Source organism: Chlorocebus sabaeus, chromosome 25 (assembly GCF_047675955.1).
Source record: "Chlorocebus sabaeus isolate Y175 chromosome 25, mChlSab1.0.hap1, whole genome shotgun sequence".
NCBI lineage: Eukaryota > Metazoa > Chordata > Mammalia > Primates > Cercopithecidae > Chlorocebus > Chlorocebus sabaeus.
Window position 1 is genome coordinate 9,266,598 of NC_132928.1, and position 17,183 is coordinate 9,283,780.

Consider the following 17,183-nt stretch of genomic DNA (forward strand, 5'->3'; position numbering starts at 1 on the left):
TGATGTACTCTGGAAAACTGTTAGTTGACTCAAAAAGTAGATGGAAATGACCTCTGAGCTAGCCTGCGTGGGTCTGAATCCCGGTTCTGTCACTTGTCAGTTGTGTGACCTTGAGCGAGTTATGTAATCTCCATTTGCCTCAGAAACTTCATCTTTGAAATGGAAGTAACAGTAGTACATACCTCAGAGGGAAAGCTGTTGTGCTTAGAGCAATGCTTTGCGTGTAGTAATACATGTGTTTATTATTATGTCTTTTTTTTCTTTTTTTTTTTTTTTTTTTTTTTTGAGAGGGAGTCTTGCTCTGTCGCCCAGCCTGGAGTGCAGTGGCGGGATCTCGGCTCGTTGCAAGCTCCGCCTCCCAGGTTCACGCCATTCTCCTGCCTCCACCTCCTGAGTAGCTGGGACTACAGGCGCCCGCAACCACACCCAGCTAATTTTTTGTATTTTTAGTGGAGACGGAGTTTCACCATGTTAGCCAGGATGGCCTCGATCTCCTGACCTCGTGATCCACCCGCCTCGGCCTCCCAAAGTGCTGGAATTAAAGGAGTGAGCCACCGCGCCCGGCCTATTGCGTCTTTTTTTTTTTTTTTTTTTTAAAAGGCTGATGTTGAAGGTGCATGTGGAAGGGTTTTGTTTCCTGAAAAATGAAAATGAATAAAAGCAAGAGTTCTAAGTCAGTGTATTTTCTGTCATTGGGATTTTGAACAGTTTTATCTGTAAGTTAATGTTATATGTGACATAATTAAATGTCACATGTAGGCATTTGATTATGTCATCTAAGTGTCTGCATTTATAATGTGTAGTATTCAGATTGCCCAAAAACTTTGTATTTTTGGATCTTCTGTTTGGAAAAATAGATGATTACCTTATATTTGAAGTCAGTTTTTCTTTACTCATTTAAAAAATAATGGTTGGTAAAGTTACTTAGCAAGGTTGGAAACAGTTTATAAAGTCAAAAAATCAGTATACAGTTTCACGTTACAAGGACGTGTTTATAACTGCAAAAAAGTTGAAAACAATACCTGATAGTAGAAGGTTGATTAAATTATGCTACATTGACACAGTGGTATAATATGGAGCTGTGAAAGAATAATGGTTTATTATCTATATTAATTGCATGGAATACCTTCATTTCAGAGTATGTGGCTACTTTTTTCCCTAGTTTCCAGTTTTTTTGGTAATATCAGCCTTGTGTTGCATTTGTCTGTTGATGTCTCTATATTCTGCACTAAATTATAAACCACTTTAGGCCAGGGAATGGTAATGTATTTGTTTTATCCCCAGCATTGGTACACAAATGATTTGTAGTAGGAACTTAATAATGAACAAATGTCTATTGTGTGTTGGATTGTGTCTGAGTTGGATGTTTCTCCTTGTTTTAGGAATGCTAATTATGAAATAAAACAATGATAAATATGTTATCTACATTTTTTTCTTTACTATGGAACCAAAATATTCCATGTTATCATGTGATATTGTTAAAATTAGTATCAGACTTTCCTGTGTGTACTTTGAAGAAAAAAGTAACAGCAAAATTAGGCTGGTTTAGGAAGGATTTAATTTAAATATAAGGAGATTTTTCAGGGACAGTAGTTGAATAGTAGAGTAGGTTAAGGAAGAAAATATAGAATTGGTTTCTCTAGGACATGCAGAAGTTAGCTTTAGTTAGCAATTTTTACACACCTTTACCTACATTTCATAATGTTGTACACTTCTTCGCCTTTTTAGACATGCTTATCTTTTTCTGTTGCTTTGGATATTAAAAAAATATATATAAGTATGAAGTTGTTAAAAAAAAATTGTAATAGACATGTACATTTTTAATGTATGTAATTTAACCCTTTAGTAAGTGACTGGCTAATATGAAATTTATTTTCCTATTTTCCATTTCCCTAGAAATGGAAAAAATTAATAATTCTGATATATAGGAATATAAGAGGCAGATTCTCTGTTCTTTAGACTTTTCTTTTTTCTTTTAGCTTTGTACTGCTGGGTGATGCTTTTCTTGCCTTGGCCAAGTAGAGCCAAGTAAAATTCGTTGGATCCCCTGAATTATTTACAAGTCACAGGTTGTAGAGGTTCTTACTTTTTATAGAAGCAAGTACATTATCTCTGTTTTCTCTCATCTCAGAAGAACGGAAATGAATTTACTTCTGTGCTAAGATCTTTTATTAGACCACGGAAACTAAATTAAATTTTCCTTTTCCTAACATTTAATGGGTTCAGTTTCTCATTTAGTATTTGAACTTGACATACTCATATTGGAAAAAGCAAATACTGTCAAATTAATTGCTCACTTCTAGAATTCAATTTCCTTTCTAGCTTCAGGTTCTTGTTAAATGAAAAAAACATATACTCAGTTTATGAGGACAGACTGTTCAGAAGCAAATTAGGATAATGTATTTTGGGAATTAAATAGAGCTGTGGAAAGCAGAAGTTGAATTTCTTATTTAAACTTCTGTTGTTAGAATAATTCATTGATTGGAAATACCCCTAAATAAGACATCTGTAATTTTTTTGATGATTAATTAAAATGTTTTCTGTATGAAGGTTTCATTTATCAAATGAGAGACATAACAGGTTTTTCATACTAGTATAATCTAATCTCTTCAAGGAAAAAATTCTCTTCAGAAGGGAATTGTGGTTACATTTTACATTTTGAAGTCATTGGTTTTATTTATTCAGTCAAAACATTTAACTTGGTGAGGGTAAGAACAGGAGTTTATGGTTATATTACCGATTATTCTAGATATTAATAGTTCAAATAGTCCTGTTCAGTGATAGGTATAAAAAAAAAGTTAAAGATTGAAAAGTCAGGTTACTAATCAATGAGGATGCAGTTGCTTTTTTGTTACTATTATTTATAACTTTATCTCGCTCCTCTTTATTTCTCTTCATATCATGTAAGTTGGTTGGAGATCAGCTTATTAATCTTATTTAGAGAGAGGGTATGATTCAAGATGTGGTATAAACCAGAGTGAAAGAAAATTTCAGCAACTGAGGTGGACAACCAAATATTTTAAGATGACAAATTTCTTGAAAGACCTAAATGAAATCTTTAATGCAATCTTTGATTTTCTGTGAATTTTAAGGGGAAAAAAATGGATAAGAATGTAAACAGAATAAATTTTAAAGGAAGTTCACCCCTTAAGAAAGGATTGAGGAAAAAAAAGATTAAAGATTTAAAACAAAGTAGAAATATCTTATATTCCCAGAAATGCTATTTTATCAGTAGATTGTACAACAAATGAGCTGAGAAAGCTCAGTTAAAAACGTGAGTCTGAAATATTTTTCTTATTGCTGGAAGGCTGTCCTGATATAATACAATTGTAACATGGCCACTTTAGGAGCAACATCTCCTAAATGTATCCTATGGATGTGAATTGTAGCATGAAAGTAACAAGACCTGAGAAGCATTCTCATCGTCTATTTTTAGATTTCTCCAGAAAGCAATATTTGCTATTCTTGAACTGTTTTTAATGTAACCCGTTTTATTCACTGTTGGCAAAAAGAATATTTGCATAGTAGACTACATACCCAAGAATGATGTGGTGTTCTTTTTTTTTAATCTTCAAAATGGTATGGTGTTTATCTGGGAACTCGATGGCTTTTGTAATTATTTCTTCTAGCCCTACCATGAAATCAGGTTGTTGAAAGTCCCATGTAATTGAGCAAATTGGTTTTCCATTACTGATGTAGGATGTTTTGTTAGTAATGATACACATTTTGTTCTGAAATGTTGAAAAATACATTATGTGTGCACGTGTGTGTGTGTGTGTGTGTGTGAAATATAAAAATCATTTAATGCATAGCAAGCCATCTACTCTGAACTAGATTTTTAGAAGATCTTCAGATTTAATCAAATTCTGCCTCTTAGACTTGAATTCAAACAAAATACTATACTATTCCTATTATTTCATGATCAAAACTAAAGCTAAGAAATGGTACTTTTTAATTATTTTTTCTCACTAATTAAAATGGAATGCAATAGAAGAAAATTATTAATATTATAATGTTACATACAAAAGTTATTTGAAGGCCAGATGCAGTGGCTCATGTCTGTAATCCCAGCACTTTGGGAGGCAGAGACGGGCAGCTCGCTTGAGCTTACAAGTTCAAGACCAACCTGGGCAACATGGTGAAACCCTGTCTCTGCAAAAAATATAAAAATGTGCTGGACATGGTGGTGCATGCTTGTAGTCCCAGCTACTTGGGAGGCTGAGGTAAGAGGATTGCTTGTGCCTGGGAGATTGAGCCTACAGTGGGCCAGGATCACATCATTGCACTCCACCCTGGGTAATAGAGCTAGACCTTGTCCCTCCCCCAAGCCCCACAAAAAAAAGTTGTTTGAAAAAGATGATTTGGATCCTGAATATAAAATCTTTATATGTAAAGTTTATAAAACATAATCTTTTGTATTTGTTGTATTTCTGTTGAAATGCAAAAGATTTAGAAACAACCGCTGATTTGTTCGTTATATTATAAAATATGAATTTAAATACAGCTGCTTTTATGGGGGTTATGGGAAAGTATTTGAGTAAGAATGTCATTTTCAATTACTCTTCATTTAGCAAATATTTATTAAGTACTTATGGTACGTTTATGTATGTGTATGTGCGTGCACATACACAGGATACACGTTCTCTGCCCTCTAAAAGCCTAATAGTTGTGTAGACAGGGTGTACATTTATGTTAAATCAGATAAGTACCTCTTAACTAACAATGCAGCAAATGACTCAAAACAGTATATAATTAAGTTCTGAATAAGAAACACAGTCAAATGCTGTAGTTTCACAAGAGGGAAAGATCATTGGTGGATACAAGAAAACTTCATAAAGGATTAACCTTAGTTTGGAGAAGTTGGATTTGGAGAGGTAGAGTCACATGGGGAGCATTTAGTTGATGGGCGTAGGATAGGCAAAGGCAAAGAGTAAGAGAGAATGTTGTATTTGGATAGTGGTAATTATAACAGCTATTAAGGGTGTCTATGTGCTAAGCACTGTAAGGTGCAGTTTTTAACTCCATTTTTGCTAAAGAGGAAGCCAACGCAGTAAGAAATTAAATTGCCCAAGGTCACGTAACTCTCTAGAAGGTAAAACTGGGCAACCAATCCAGTGCAACCTGACAACTCAATTAAACCTGAGATTTAATTGGTGTTCTAGACTTGAGCTGTCTGATATTGTAGCCACTAGCTACGTGTAGTTTTGAGCACTTGGAATGTGACTAGGAAAAACTGAGATGTGCTCTACATGTAAAACACACATCACCAGCCTGGGCAAAATGGCAAGACTTCATCTCTACAAAAAAAAAAGAAAAAAAAAATAGCCAGGCTTGGTGACACACACCCGTAGTCCTAGCTACTTGGGAGGCCAAGATGGGAGGATCAGTTGAACCTAGGAGATTGAGGCTGCAGTGAGCTGTAATTGCACCACTGCACTCCAATCTGGGTGACAGAGAGACCCCTTTTCAAAACTAAACGAAACTAAAAAAAACACTCATCAGATTTTGAAGAGTGTATATGAAAAATGAATGTAAAATATCTCACCAATAATTTTACATTGATTATGCATTGAAACAATATTCTGGTTGTATTATGATCAACTATATTATTAAGGTTAATTTCACCTTTTTTTTTCTTTTTAATATGGCTATTAGTTAATTTAAAATTACATAAGTAGCTTGTGATATATTTCTATTAGACAGCGCTGTTCAAGATTGCATACCAGTGAATGAACAGTCCAACTGGAGTGAAAGAATAGAAGAGTGATGACAGGCAAAGGAAAACAATATTTATGATTAAATTAGACCAGCACTTAGGTTTGTCCTTGAGGTGATCCATGCATGCACCATCTGCCTCAAATTTTCAGGGTGGGGAAAGTTGTTAAAATAGAGATTTCTGGATCCATTGCAGACCTTCTGAAACAGAATCTCTGAGAGTAGGGCCACCTCTAAAACTTTAGTCACTCCCTAAGTCATTATTTTAATTTCTTCATTGTAAAGGTTTTAAGGCCTACCTATCAAGAGGGATCTACGAGAGAGACTATAATGCTTGTTTTATGAAGACAGTTAAATGTGAATGCTATTTTCTTAATTTTCTGACCAATTTTGTTGAATTGGACTACAGTAAAATGAAAGACATAGGCAGTTGATAATAGAATTAGAATTTAAAGAATTGCTTTTTGGAGACTGGGTGGTTGCTACTTATTTAATAAATAGGGAAAGTAACAATTGAAAAATTGTTGCCATATAATTTGTAGTCTAACCTTTCACAGAAATGAGGGCCACATAGCTCTGGCTATGGAATTTGGTGATTGGTGGAATGTTTAGAATCTTTACACTGGCTCTAGACTGTCCTAAAGAAGCTGGCTGTCCTGGTGTCCTTAATTCCATGGTACATTTTGTTAAACTGATTTGCCTTTTTAAGTTATACCAGAGCTTAGGGCTTTCAAATTACTCTGTCCTACAAAAGATATTGATCTATTTATTCTTCTAAGAGACAATCATGGTGAGCCATTTTTAGCCTTTTTTGGAAGTAATTGATAATAAGGCAAATCAGTCTTATTTCTTCACGATGACATAGAGTTTATGAACCTCAAGGCCTTACAGTAATATTCCATATTAACCTAAAACAGTGCATAGTTCTCAAATTTATGTTGACCATTGCTTTGGCTACCTACATTCTTGACCAATGATCAATTAAAGAATACTAATGATATTGATTAAAGAATACCATCCTCCTTAGAAAGGTTACCAGAAGGAAGTACTGTGCCTGAACAGAATTTTTTACATGAATGGCAACATGAATGGCAACATTTACATGAATAGACATTCATCAGCTATTTTCTCAATATATACCTTTTTTTTTTTCCTAAAGAATGTGCTTGACCTGCTTGCATAACCTGAAGGCATAAGAAATAACTTTGGTAAAGTGCTGGGATTATAACACTTTTTAATAGCTGAAAATAGCTGTCAACTAGCTCCTTGCAAAACAGTCTCAAATGATTTTCAGTAGGACATAGGAGGCTACAAAAATTAAATCACTGTCACTGAGTAGAAATAGCCACAAGGGGCCGAGCACGGTGGCTCACGCCTGTAATCCCAGCACTTTGGGAGGCCAAGGCAGGCGGATTACAAGGTCAGGAGATCGAGACCATCCTGGCCAACATGGTGAAACCCCCGTCTCTACCACAAATACAAAAATTGCTGGGTGTGGTGGCACATGTCTGTAATCCCCGGTGTTTGGGAGGCTGAGGCAGGAGAATCTCTTGAACCAGGGAGTTGGAGGTTGCAGTGAACCGAGATGGCATCACTGCACTCCAGCCTGGTGATATAGTGAGACTCCGCCTCAAAATAGATAAATAAATAAATAAAAAATAAAAAGAAATAGCCACAAGGGTATTGCCTCACTGACAAAACGTTTCCCATTTTTTAAGTTTACTATAATTTGGAATGCATTCTCTCATAGTATTATAAATAGACTTAGTCTTCTAGAGCAACCTACAAAAAATATCTTTTAACTTACCTGAATAATAGTGCTGTTTCACCTTCCTTTACCTTGACTTGGTTGGGAAAAATGCATTCCTATGATAATAGAAGATGCCCAATTAAATTCTCCTTCCTTTTTGTTGAAAGAAGCTTTCCAGTCAGGGGCACTGAGAATGGGTAAACCTTCATAAACCTAAATATCTTGTATAAAGTATTTCTCAAAGTCTTTCTTTTCTTGGAGGTTCTGAATTGTGGCATAGGGAGATATTGGATCTCTGCAGGGGTAGGAAATCCAAATTACTGCTGTCTTCTATTTGCTTATATGAGTCATTTGTGAATTGAGTCAGGTGCTTTTTATACCAATATGGAGGAGAAATAACACACTTTTTATAGTTTTATTTTATACACATTCAGCAGAGGTTATGTGCACAAACTAAGCTCTTTGAAGGTTTATTTGCTTTTATATTTCCAGCATTTAGCACGGTGCCCAAAACATAAAAGATGTTGGGTTTGTTGAATGCCTGAGTGATTGCAGCCTTCCTGAAGAGTCTAAATTCTGTGTGGTCTTTTCAAGATTGTGGTAATTTGATATATACATTATTTTTATAGCAATTTAAAAATTGAATCATGAACTTTATAGTAATAAGCTCTTTTAGATACTTTGCTTTCTCATATGAGACAATACATATTCTGAAACTTTAAATGGGATAGCCTTGTTGGCTGCCTTAAACCCTCAAGAAGACAATTGTTTTTGGTACAGTGGAAAAATTAGCAAAATAAAGATTTGGCTTAATTGAATTTAATTGCCAAAAGACAAACTGTAATTTTCCAAGTTTTAAAAAATCTCTAAATCGCAATATCAAGGGAATGTGTCTATTTTAAAATAAGAACCTTCTTACTTTTGGCCTTAACTATAAACACCACTTTTCCCTAATCTTACCCTTCATGAGCCATGGTAGGAGTACATATAGTCTAATACTTACAAGCATGGGTTTTAGAACTCAGATAGACCTGAACTCAGGCTTTACTCTGCCACTTACTCCTGTGTGATTTTGGTCAAACTACTTAAACTCTCCAAAAGATCTGTTTTCCCCTTGTAAAATGGGGACAATAAAGGATCCTGTGAAGTTTAAGTGAGCTAATAATGTCTATAAAGCATTTAGATATACAGAAATGTTTAATACATGTTAGTTGTCATATACATTGCATCTTTCTGCCTCTTTCATTCATGCTGACTTTTCCCCCCAGCCTTTCTAGCTACTTTTTAAGGACTTACTCTCTCATCCAAGTTCCCATAGTGGTCCATTACTGTAGTCACCATATATTATGATTCCATGTTTGTCTGCCTTCTGCAATAGATCATGAATTCTTCAAGGGCAAGGAGTATGCTTGTATTTTTCTCAGGTCCTACTACAGGATTTGCCACATGGTGTTTAAGAGAGTATTTGTTAAATTGCTAATTGACTTGTATACGGAACTCTTCTATAAATTGTGCAATGTTAATCAAATGATAATGCTATTTTAGGACTTAATATATGCCTATTAGGAAGTAATTATTTGGCATTTAAGTACAGAAGATTAGACTGTTACTACAAAGCTAATTGAACGATGACTCTAAGTAGTAGACTATAACAAATTCTTTAATCATCTGTATGTAATTGATTCCAGCAACCTTTAAAACCTTGTATATAACTGAATCTATTTGCTTCCTTCCTACTGTAAGCCATCAGAATCAGTCCCATCTTTTAAATTGCTTTCCTCCCAGAATTTTAAAGCTGATTACTTAAATACAATATTTGATTTAGCTAAACCTTGACCAGCATTGAGAACGTGGTATGTGTCAGGTACTGAGGGCTTTAGTATGCTATCTGGTATAAGTCCTTACAACAACCCTACTAGATATAGGTACTCTTGTCTTCCATGCCTTTATGATTAGAAACTAAAGTTTAGATGGGTAATTTGCACTATGTCACAGAGATAGTAAGTGCTAGATCCAGGATTTGAACAAGCGTTCAATACTTTATATGTATTACCTCAAGGCCAAGCATGGTGGTCCACGCCTGTAGTCCTAGCACTTTGGGAGACCAAGGTGGGCAGATCACTTGAGGTCAGGAGTTCGAGACCAGCCTGGCCAACATGGTGAAACCCTGTCTCTACAAAAATTACAAAAATTAGCCGAGTGTGGTGGCATGCACCTATAGTCCCAGCTATAGTGTGGTGGCATGCACCTATAGTCCCAGCTACTCCAGAGGCTGAGGCAGGAGAATGGCTTGAACGCAGGAGGTGGAGGTTACAGTGAGCCAAGATCGTGCCACTGCACTCCAACTTGGGCAACAGAGTGAGACTCCATCTCAAAAAAAACCACAAAAAAACAAACTTTATATTTATTGCCTCAAATTAAATTTTTAAAGATGATAAAGTTCAAATAAAACTCAGGCAGTGTGATTCTGGGGCCTAAAGTTTTATTTGTACTTTATTAATGCATATAAAGTATCTCATGCTTGTCTCAGAGTAGTTGTTCAAAAATGATAGTTTTTTCTCTTCTGATAAATTATAAGATGATTATGTAAAAACCAGTCACCTGGGCCTTGTAAGGAAACATAACTGTCCAAACCTATCTGGGCTTTTACGTTCCTTGTTGCATTGTTGTGACCATCTTATTTTCCTCTGAGAGGATGTTCCAACATATAAGAAATCAAGAATACACACCAACATGGCACAAGTATACATATGTAACAAACCTGCACGTGTACCCTAGAACTTAAAGTATAATAATAATAATAAATTAATTAAAAATCCACTAGAAATAGTGTTTACTGGTAAAAAGAACAAACTAATTTACAGTCAAATACAATACCGATTCTTCATCTAAATGGACTAAATGAGAGAAAACTAAAGAAAACAAAAACCTAGAGAGCAGTGGGATGTATACAAAAGTAAAGAATTCTCATATTTGTTCAATATCCAGACAAGTGTCAAACTATTATATTACTACATAAAAACAAGTCTTACCTTGTTGCTGTGATGGTGCAATATCAGATTTATTTGTAACATGTAGGTAACTTTGTGATGGTTTGTGTTCAACTTGCTTAACATCCTGATTTCGCTTTTGTTGGTACTAAATAATTTAAGATATAAAGTCATAACATTTTTTAGTTACTTAAAAAATCTGAGAAGTCAAATTATTCAAGTGCTTATACAATTTTAATAATAAAAAAAGAAATCAAGAATATCAGAAAAGGGTGCAGAATAATAGGTTTGTCTTGTTTCAAAATTCAGTTTTCTTTTTCACTAAATATTTGTCTTATCAAAAAATAAGTTACTTTTTTAAGGCATCTGTGTGAAATTTTAGGTGTGGTTTTTTTTCATCACTGTGTATATTTGTCTAATATCTTGAGTAATAAACATTTGTCATTTTTAGATTTTTAAAAAGTCATCTATGCAGTTTGATTTGAATGTGGATTAACCTGATGTCCAATATCTTAAGATCCAGATAACTCACACACAATTTTAATAATAACTTGCACACAATTTTACTAATATATAAATTTAGAAATTCAGTAGGTCAAATATTTTCTGATTGTTATTATTACATATAGCAAAATCCTGGTATAACACAGTTTACCATTATTTTCTTTCTGAACATCAGCATTATACAGAGGTTGGTTCTATGATGTTTAGAAAAAATGCTTTAAAGATACTTAAAGCCCTATATTTCATGCAGGCATTGTTCATCTTTTTAAAAACAGGTAAATCAACAGACTGGGAAGATGATGGTTGGGGAGCATGGGAAGAAACCGAACCCCAAGAACCTGTAAGTCTTTATAAATGTATGCATGTTTTTTGATAGTGGCATTTTCCTTTTGTAATGATGGTGACATATTTCAGTGTCAGGTTGACATTTTAAAATCTATGTCAAGAACATTTTTATGCTTACCTAATAGTACTTAACTAGATACTTCTTCTTAAGGAACTTAATGACATTGTAGCTAAAGCGGGTGTCTTCGTTCATTTTGTGTTGCTATAACAAAATACCTGAGACTGGGTAGTTCATAATGAACAGAAATTGGCTCACAGTTCTGGACGTTGGGAAGTCCAGGATCAGCAGCCAGTATCTGGCAAGAGCCTTCTTGCTGCATCATAATACGGTGAAGGTGATAGGACCAGAGGGTGGTGGGGAGGGTGGGAGGGAAGAAAACATGGGCCAAACTCCTCTTTTTATAACCAGTTCGCTCCCAGAATAATGAACCTGCTCCCTTATTAATGGCCTTAATCTATTCACTCTGCTCTCATGACCTAATTACCTCTCATTAGGCCCCACTTCCCAATACTGTTGCATTGGGGATTAAACTTTCAACACATGCTTTTTGGGGGCACATTCAAACCATAGCAGTGGGCTAAATAGAGAATATTTGTTTTAGGATTCTTTATCTTTCATAAATTATTCTTTTACATTCTTTTACTATTCACTCAAATATTTGCTGTACCTACCATATTCTAGGCATTTTTGTAGGTGCCAGGAGTATAGCAAGGAACAAAGTAGACAAAGTTCCTATATATGTTAGTATATTTTCACATATGAGTAATTAAAAAAAAAATCTAACTTTAATTGGCTTAAATACGAAGAAAATTTATTTGCTTACATAGAAGGAAGTCCAAAGATAGAATGGACTCCTGGGTTGGCTGATCAGGCAATTCAAATATGTCAAGTTCTTTCCTTCTGTCTACTTTGTATATGCAGTGTTAGCTTCATCCTAATGCCTGTTTCACTCACAGATGTAGTGTGGACATGTTTCTTCATTAATGGTTAGAGGGAGAAAAAGACTCAGGCTTTTCATGACTCTTTCAGGAATTAGGGAACTACTTTCTTAGATGTCTGTAGCAAACTTTTCCTTATATCTTCTTGGCCAGGATTGGGCCACATGCTCATTTCTGAACTAATCACTGGCAAGGGATACGAGATATTCATTGTTGAATCATATTATTCCTTGGAGTTAGAGGATAAGAGGGTCAGCTTCTCCTGAGGCCCATGGCAACATGGAAGTTGATACCTGAACAAAATCAGGACTTTGTTTTAAGAAAGAAGAATGAATATTAGATAGGTCTTCTTACAGTCCTATTTCTAGGAGCTTACACTCTATGAAAGGGAGATATAAAAAAGAAAGATGGATGAAAAAGAATTCAAATGGTAATGTGATAGCAAATTATCAAGTGACTGCTGTAGATTGGGTGGTTAAGGAAGTCTTTTCAGAGGATGTGACAGTTCAGCTGAGATCTAAAAGGCAACATGGAGTCAACAACGTGAAAATCTGACAGAGAGGATCCTAGGCCAGGGCAACAGCTCATGCAAAATCTCAAGGCAGGAATGGACTTGAGAGTTTGAAGGAACATAAAGGCCAGTGTGATGTAGCAGGACTGAGACTGTTACAAGATGGGGCAGAGAAGAAAGCAGGCCAGATGTCAAACTTTGTGAATTTGGTGTTTATTCTAAATGCAATGGAAAACCACACTTACCTGATTTCTGGCTTTGACAGCTCACCTTGGCTGCTCTTTGGAATAGGTTGAAGTAGTGAGCAAAAGTAGAAGCAGGGCGACCAATTTCAAGGCTGTTGCAGTAGCTTAGTTGAGAGATGATTGTGACTTTGATTAAGGCGGTATTAGTGAAAATCAGAAATGGATGGATTCTGGATAATTTTCAGAGGTAATGATAAGACTTTCCAGTGAGCTGGTTATGAAGGATGAGAGGAAAGTGAAAAACCAATAATAACTTATTTGATCTGGGGTGGGGTATGAAATAGATAAAACATGATTGTTGAAAGGTTGACATTCTCAAAAGGTGAGTAATAGATGCCATTCTCTTTACTTTTGTTAATATTTGAAAATATCCATAATAAGAAGTTTTTTAAAAACCCTGCCAGATATTTGGCTTGCATAACTGGAGGGATGTTGTGTCATACTGAGTTGGGGAAGATGAGGAAAAGAAGAGCTTTAGCAGAGAAATCAGAGAGCATCATGTGCTAAGAAGTAGAGATATGCTCATGTAATAGAGATTTATGGAAAAACCCCATGAGGAGATTAAGAACAGGAAACCATTTCAGAAGACCTCTAGGAGAATTAGGATGTGTTGAATAGGATAAAATGCAGCTCAGGGAAGTTGGTTACCACAGCACCTCCATGAACAACACCTGCTCCTCTTCTAATACTATGTCAAAATGGAGCCTCAGCTACTCTGCTTTTCCTAAGGCTGACTGGTTTCTGCTTACTCAGGATATAAACTGTTGCATGCCTTTTGCTATGTCTCTTGCTTGTGGTTGTCTTAGATTATTTCTCCTTCTTTGTTTCACATTCAGAGCTCATATGAAGATTTTACTGAGTCTGTTGATTACAACCTAATATCCTAATATAGGATATTTGGGGAGGGGGACATACTGTTTATACCAGGCCACTTCATGGGACATCAGCAGCTCTATTTTTGCTGCCTCTTAGTCAGGCATTCATCAGCAGTTTAATTCGCTATGGCAAGCATGAGGAGGGGAGGGAAGGAAAGGAGGGGGTTTGTGTAAACAAGCTTGAAGATTCTTCATGACCCTATGAAAGTAACCTTTCAGAAAGGGATGTGCTTTGAGAATTTCCCAGAAAGGGATAGTGTAAATGGCAGTTACCTTACATGTGGTACACTTACTTTTAGTATTTGCTTTCTGAAATCATGTAGCTAAGTTACCATTGTGAATAATGTAAGAGACTTCCAAGTAAGTTTGAGGTTTTCTGGAATAAACCTCACAGGCACTGCATATTAAAGTGGACACATGCATTTATAATTTCAGAAGAGGTTCCAGTGTGACGGTTATTATTACATATGTAAAATAGTGCCGGTGCTGAGCTATAGTATAATATTTATTTCAGACCCACGTGGCCACAGGTTAAAGAACCCACTGATACATACTTGGCTTTTTCTGTAATGGATATTTGTTAATATTTGTGAATGACATAGTTAGGCATTTGTGTGTGAGGCAAGCTGTCTTTAAAGGTATCTACTAATTCTTCCCCGATAGTATTAAGTGGGTTAGTTTAGTCATACTGTGCCACAGACTTGCTTTTTGGCTCATCTAAAACGTGCCTTCCTAAGTGTGTGCTGTTTTATGGCATTATAACCTAATGAGTAGAAAAGAAGGAAAGGGTGCTACGCAATGGGGTCAGAGAAGCAAGTAGGTCTGATGTGAGGCTTTGTAAATTTGAAATTTATTCTAAATATGATCGGAAACCACATTATCTGATTTCTGGTTTTTCAAGCTCACCTTGGCTGCTCTGTGGAATAGGTGTAGTTTTTCTTTTTTTTTTTTTTCTTAATTAGCTATATTATTCTTTTAATTTCTTCTTAATTAGCTGTATTTCTCATACTCATGAGGGTCATGGGCCTCTTTATTTTGCAGTATTTCATTTTGATGTGCCAGTGTTGCGGCTGATTCTGAGTGACGTCGACAATGATAGCATAGTTAGAATGCATAAGCGTTAACACAGTTCCTTTAAATGTGACCTGTAAAGCATGGCTTCTTTTTTCAGCAAGGATATACTAAATCTAGAGATAACCTAAATCGAGGAGTCTCTAGGGATAAATCTAAGGATCTTTTAACTGATGTAGTTAAAAGCTGAAAGATGCTTCTACTCCTCCTAAAAACACATAAAAATACTGACATGTAGAACATTTCTTCATCTGGATAAAATCGGAATATTTACAAATGGCCCTAATAGTTGAGAGTAGCTTGGTGTTCTTTTTCTGGATAGATTTGCTCATGCTGTGACTTAACAAACAGAGCAAGTGAAACGTATTGCTAGACCTCATTCACAACAATTTTGGGTGTACCAATTTTTCCTAGCTGTTCTTATCATCGACCTTTGAACCCCTGTACCTTGTCATGGGCCATATGTACATGGTGAGGGAGAATACATTTGGGTGACAGTAAAAGTAGGCAGGTACAATGAAGTTCAGAGGTTATCTAGTTGTTCAAGTTATCCTGTTTGTTCAAGAGAGCTTCTTTGAATTTGGATCCTTTCCTTAAGACATCTTTGTTATAGGAGACTGGTGGGTGGGAACAAAGTGGCACTATGGCCAGAGTAAGGACTATGACCTCTCCCTCGAACAGCAGCTTTCTGTATGTAGCACTATTACGAAGTTTTGCTGAGCAAAATGTTTTATACCAGGCCTATTAGGAGTCTACTCAGCTGAGGTAAGAGACTCCTGTTATTTCTACTACCATCTGTGATTATGAACAACTCCAGAACTATAACCAGCTCCAGAGGCAAGAATTAGAATAAATTTGGGCAGATGTGTGAAATGTAAAAGTATATGCTCTGGTTGCCTAGTTAGAATGTAAAGGAATGGAAAGAGAAACTTTTACTCTCTCTTATTAGGAACAGATAGCAGGCTCAAAACCTACCTCCTCTGAGAGTCTGAGTCTTATCCACATTAAAGAAGGAACCAGGATTGGAAGAAGTGGAATGTCTTGAAGTCAACTTACAGTTGTGTCAAGGCATTATAATTATAAAAACAATTATAGAGACCAGGCTCAGTGGCTCACGCCTGTAATCCCAGCACTTTGGAAGGCTGAGGCAGGCGAATCACTTGAGGTCAGGAGTACGAGACCAGCCTGGCCAAAATGGCAAAACCCTGTCTCTAACTAAAAATACAAAAATTAGCCAGGCGTGTTGGCATATGCCTGTAATCCCAGCTACTTTGGAGGCTAAGGCAGGAGAACTGCTTGAACCTGGGAGGCGGATGTTGCAATGAGCCGAGATTGCACCACTGCACTCCAGCCTAAGCAACAGAGTAAGACTCTGTCTCCAAACAAACAAACAAACAAACAAACAAAAAACAATTATAGGATTCTTCACCAGTTGCCATTGGGTTGAGGTTATTATAACCAGAAGAAGGTAAATTTTTCTTCTGCGTTAGTCTGGCATTACGGAGATGGTGTGTTTTGCCCTTCAGGAGTGCTGTGGTACTGTGTAGTTAAGCCACAGGAGGGGAAGCAAAGAGGAAAGGAGCAGCAGCCACTGCCACTGAATGCTGACAGGGAGGCCAACTCGCTGCTACTGAATTCAGCAAAAGACTAAAAACTCCACAGTGCTTTTTATCTCCACAAGTCTGTTAGCTCTTTGAGAGTAGTTTCTTATTTTTATGGCAGAAAATGACTTTTATGTTCAGAGTGACAGTACTGGGATCTGGACAAGGCTTTTTTAGGAAAGGAGAAAGCCTCTTTTTTTTCTGACTCTAGGTTGATTCTGATTCTATTTATAGGTGTTAGCTATAATAATGACTTAGTGAAGAAAGCATATTTTAATATGCACTATCAACCGTAGCCAGCTATGTCCAAGGAAGTGTGCATGTATGACACTGGTAGGCCTAGGAGCTTTAATGGTTTCTATGATAGAAGACAAACATCTTTCTGCTATAGCTATTTCGTGTCTGTATTCATCTGCTCAGGCTGCCGTAACAGAGTACCACAGACTTGGTGACTTAAACAACAAAAACTGATTTTTTCCCAGTTCTGGAGACTAGAAGTCTAAGATCAAGGTGCCATTGGGGCTGATTTCTGGTGAGGCCTTTCTTCCTGGCTTGCAGACAACTGCTTTCTTGCCGTGTCCTCATTTGGCCTTTCTTCTGTGTACACATGCTGGGAGGGAAAGAGCAAGTTCTGGTG

The 17,183-nt window shown here is 36.2% G+C and overlaps 1 protein-coding gene across 2 annotated transcripts in view; it reads left to right on the forward strand.

The window, feature by feature from the left end:
- Positions 1 to 17,183, forward strand: part of RAB3GAP2 (RAB3 GTPase activating non-catalytic protein subunit 2) — a 120,504-nt gene that overhangs the window by 25,558 nt on the left and 77,763 nt on the right. For both annotated transcript variants that reach the window (XM_007988400.3, XM_073011506.1), the window contains exon 2: positions 11,235 to 11,299. In XM_007988400.3, the coding sequence (XP_007986591.2) occupies positions 11,235 to 11,299 (65 nt within the window). The remainder of the gene's footprint in view (positions 1 to 11,234; positions 11,300 to 17,183) is intronic.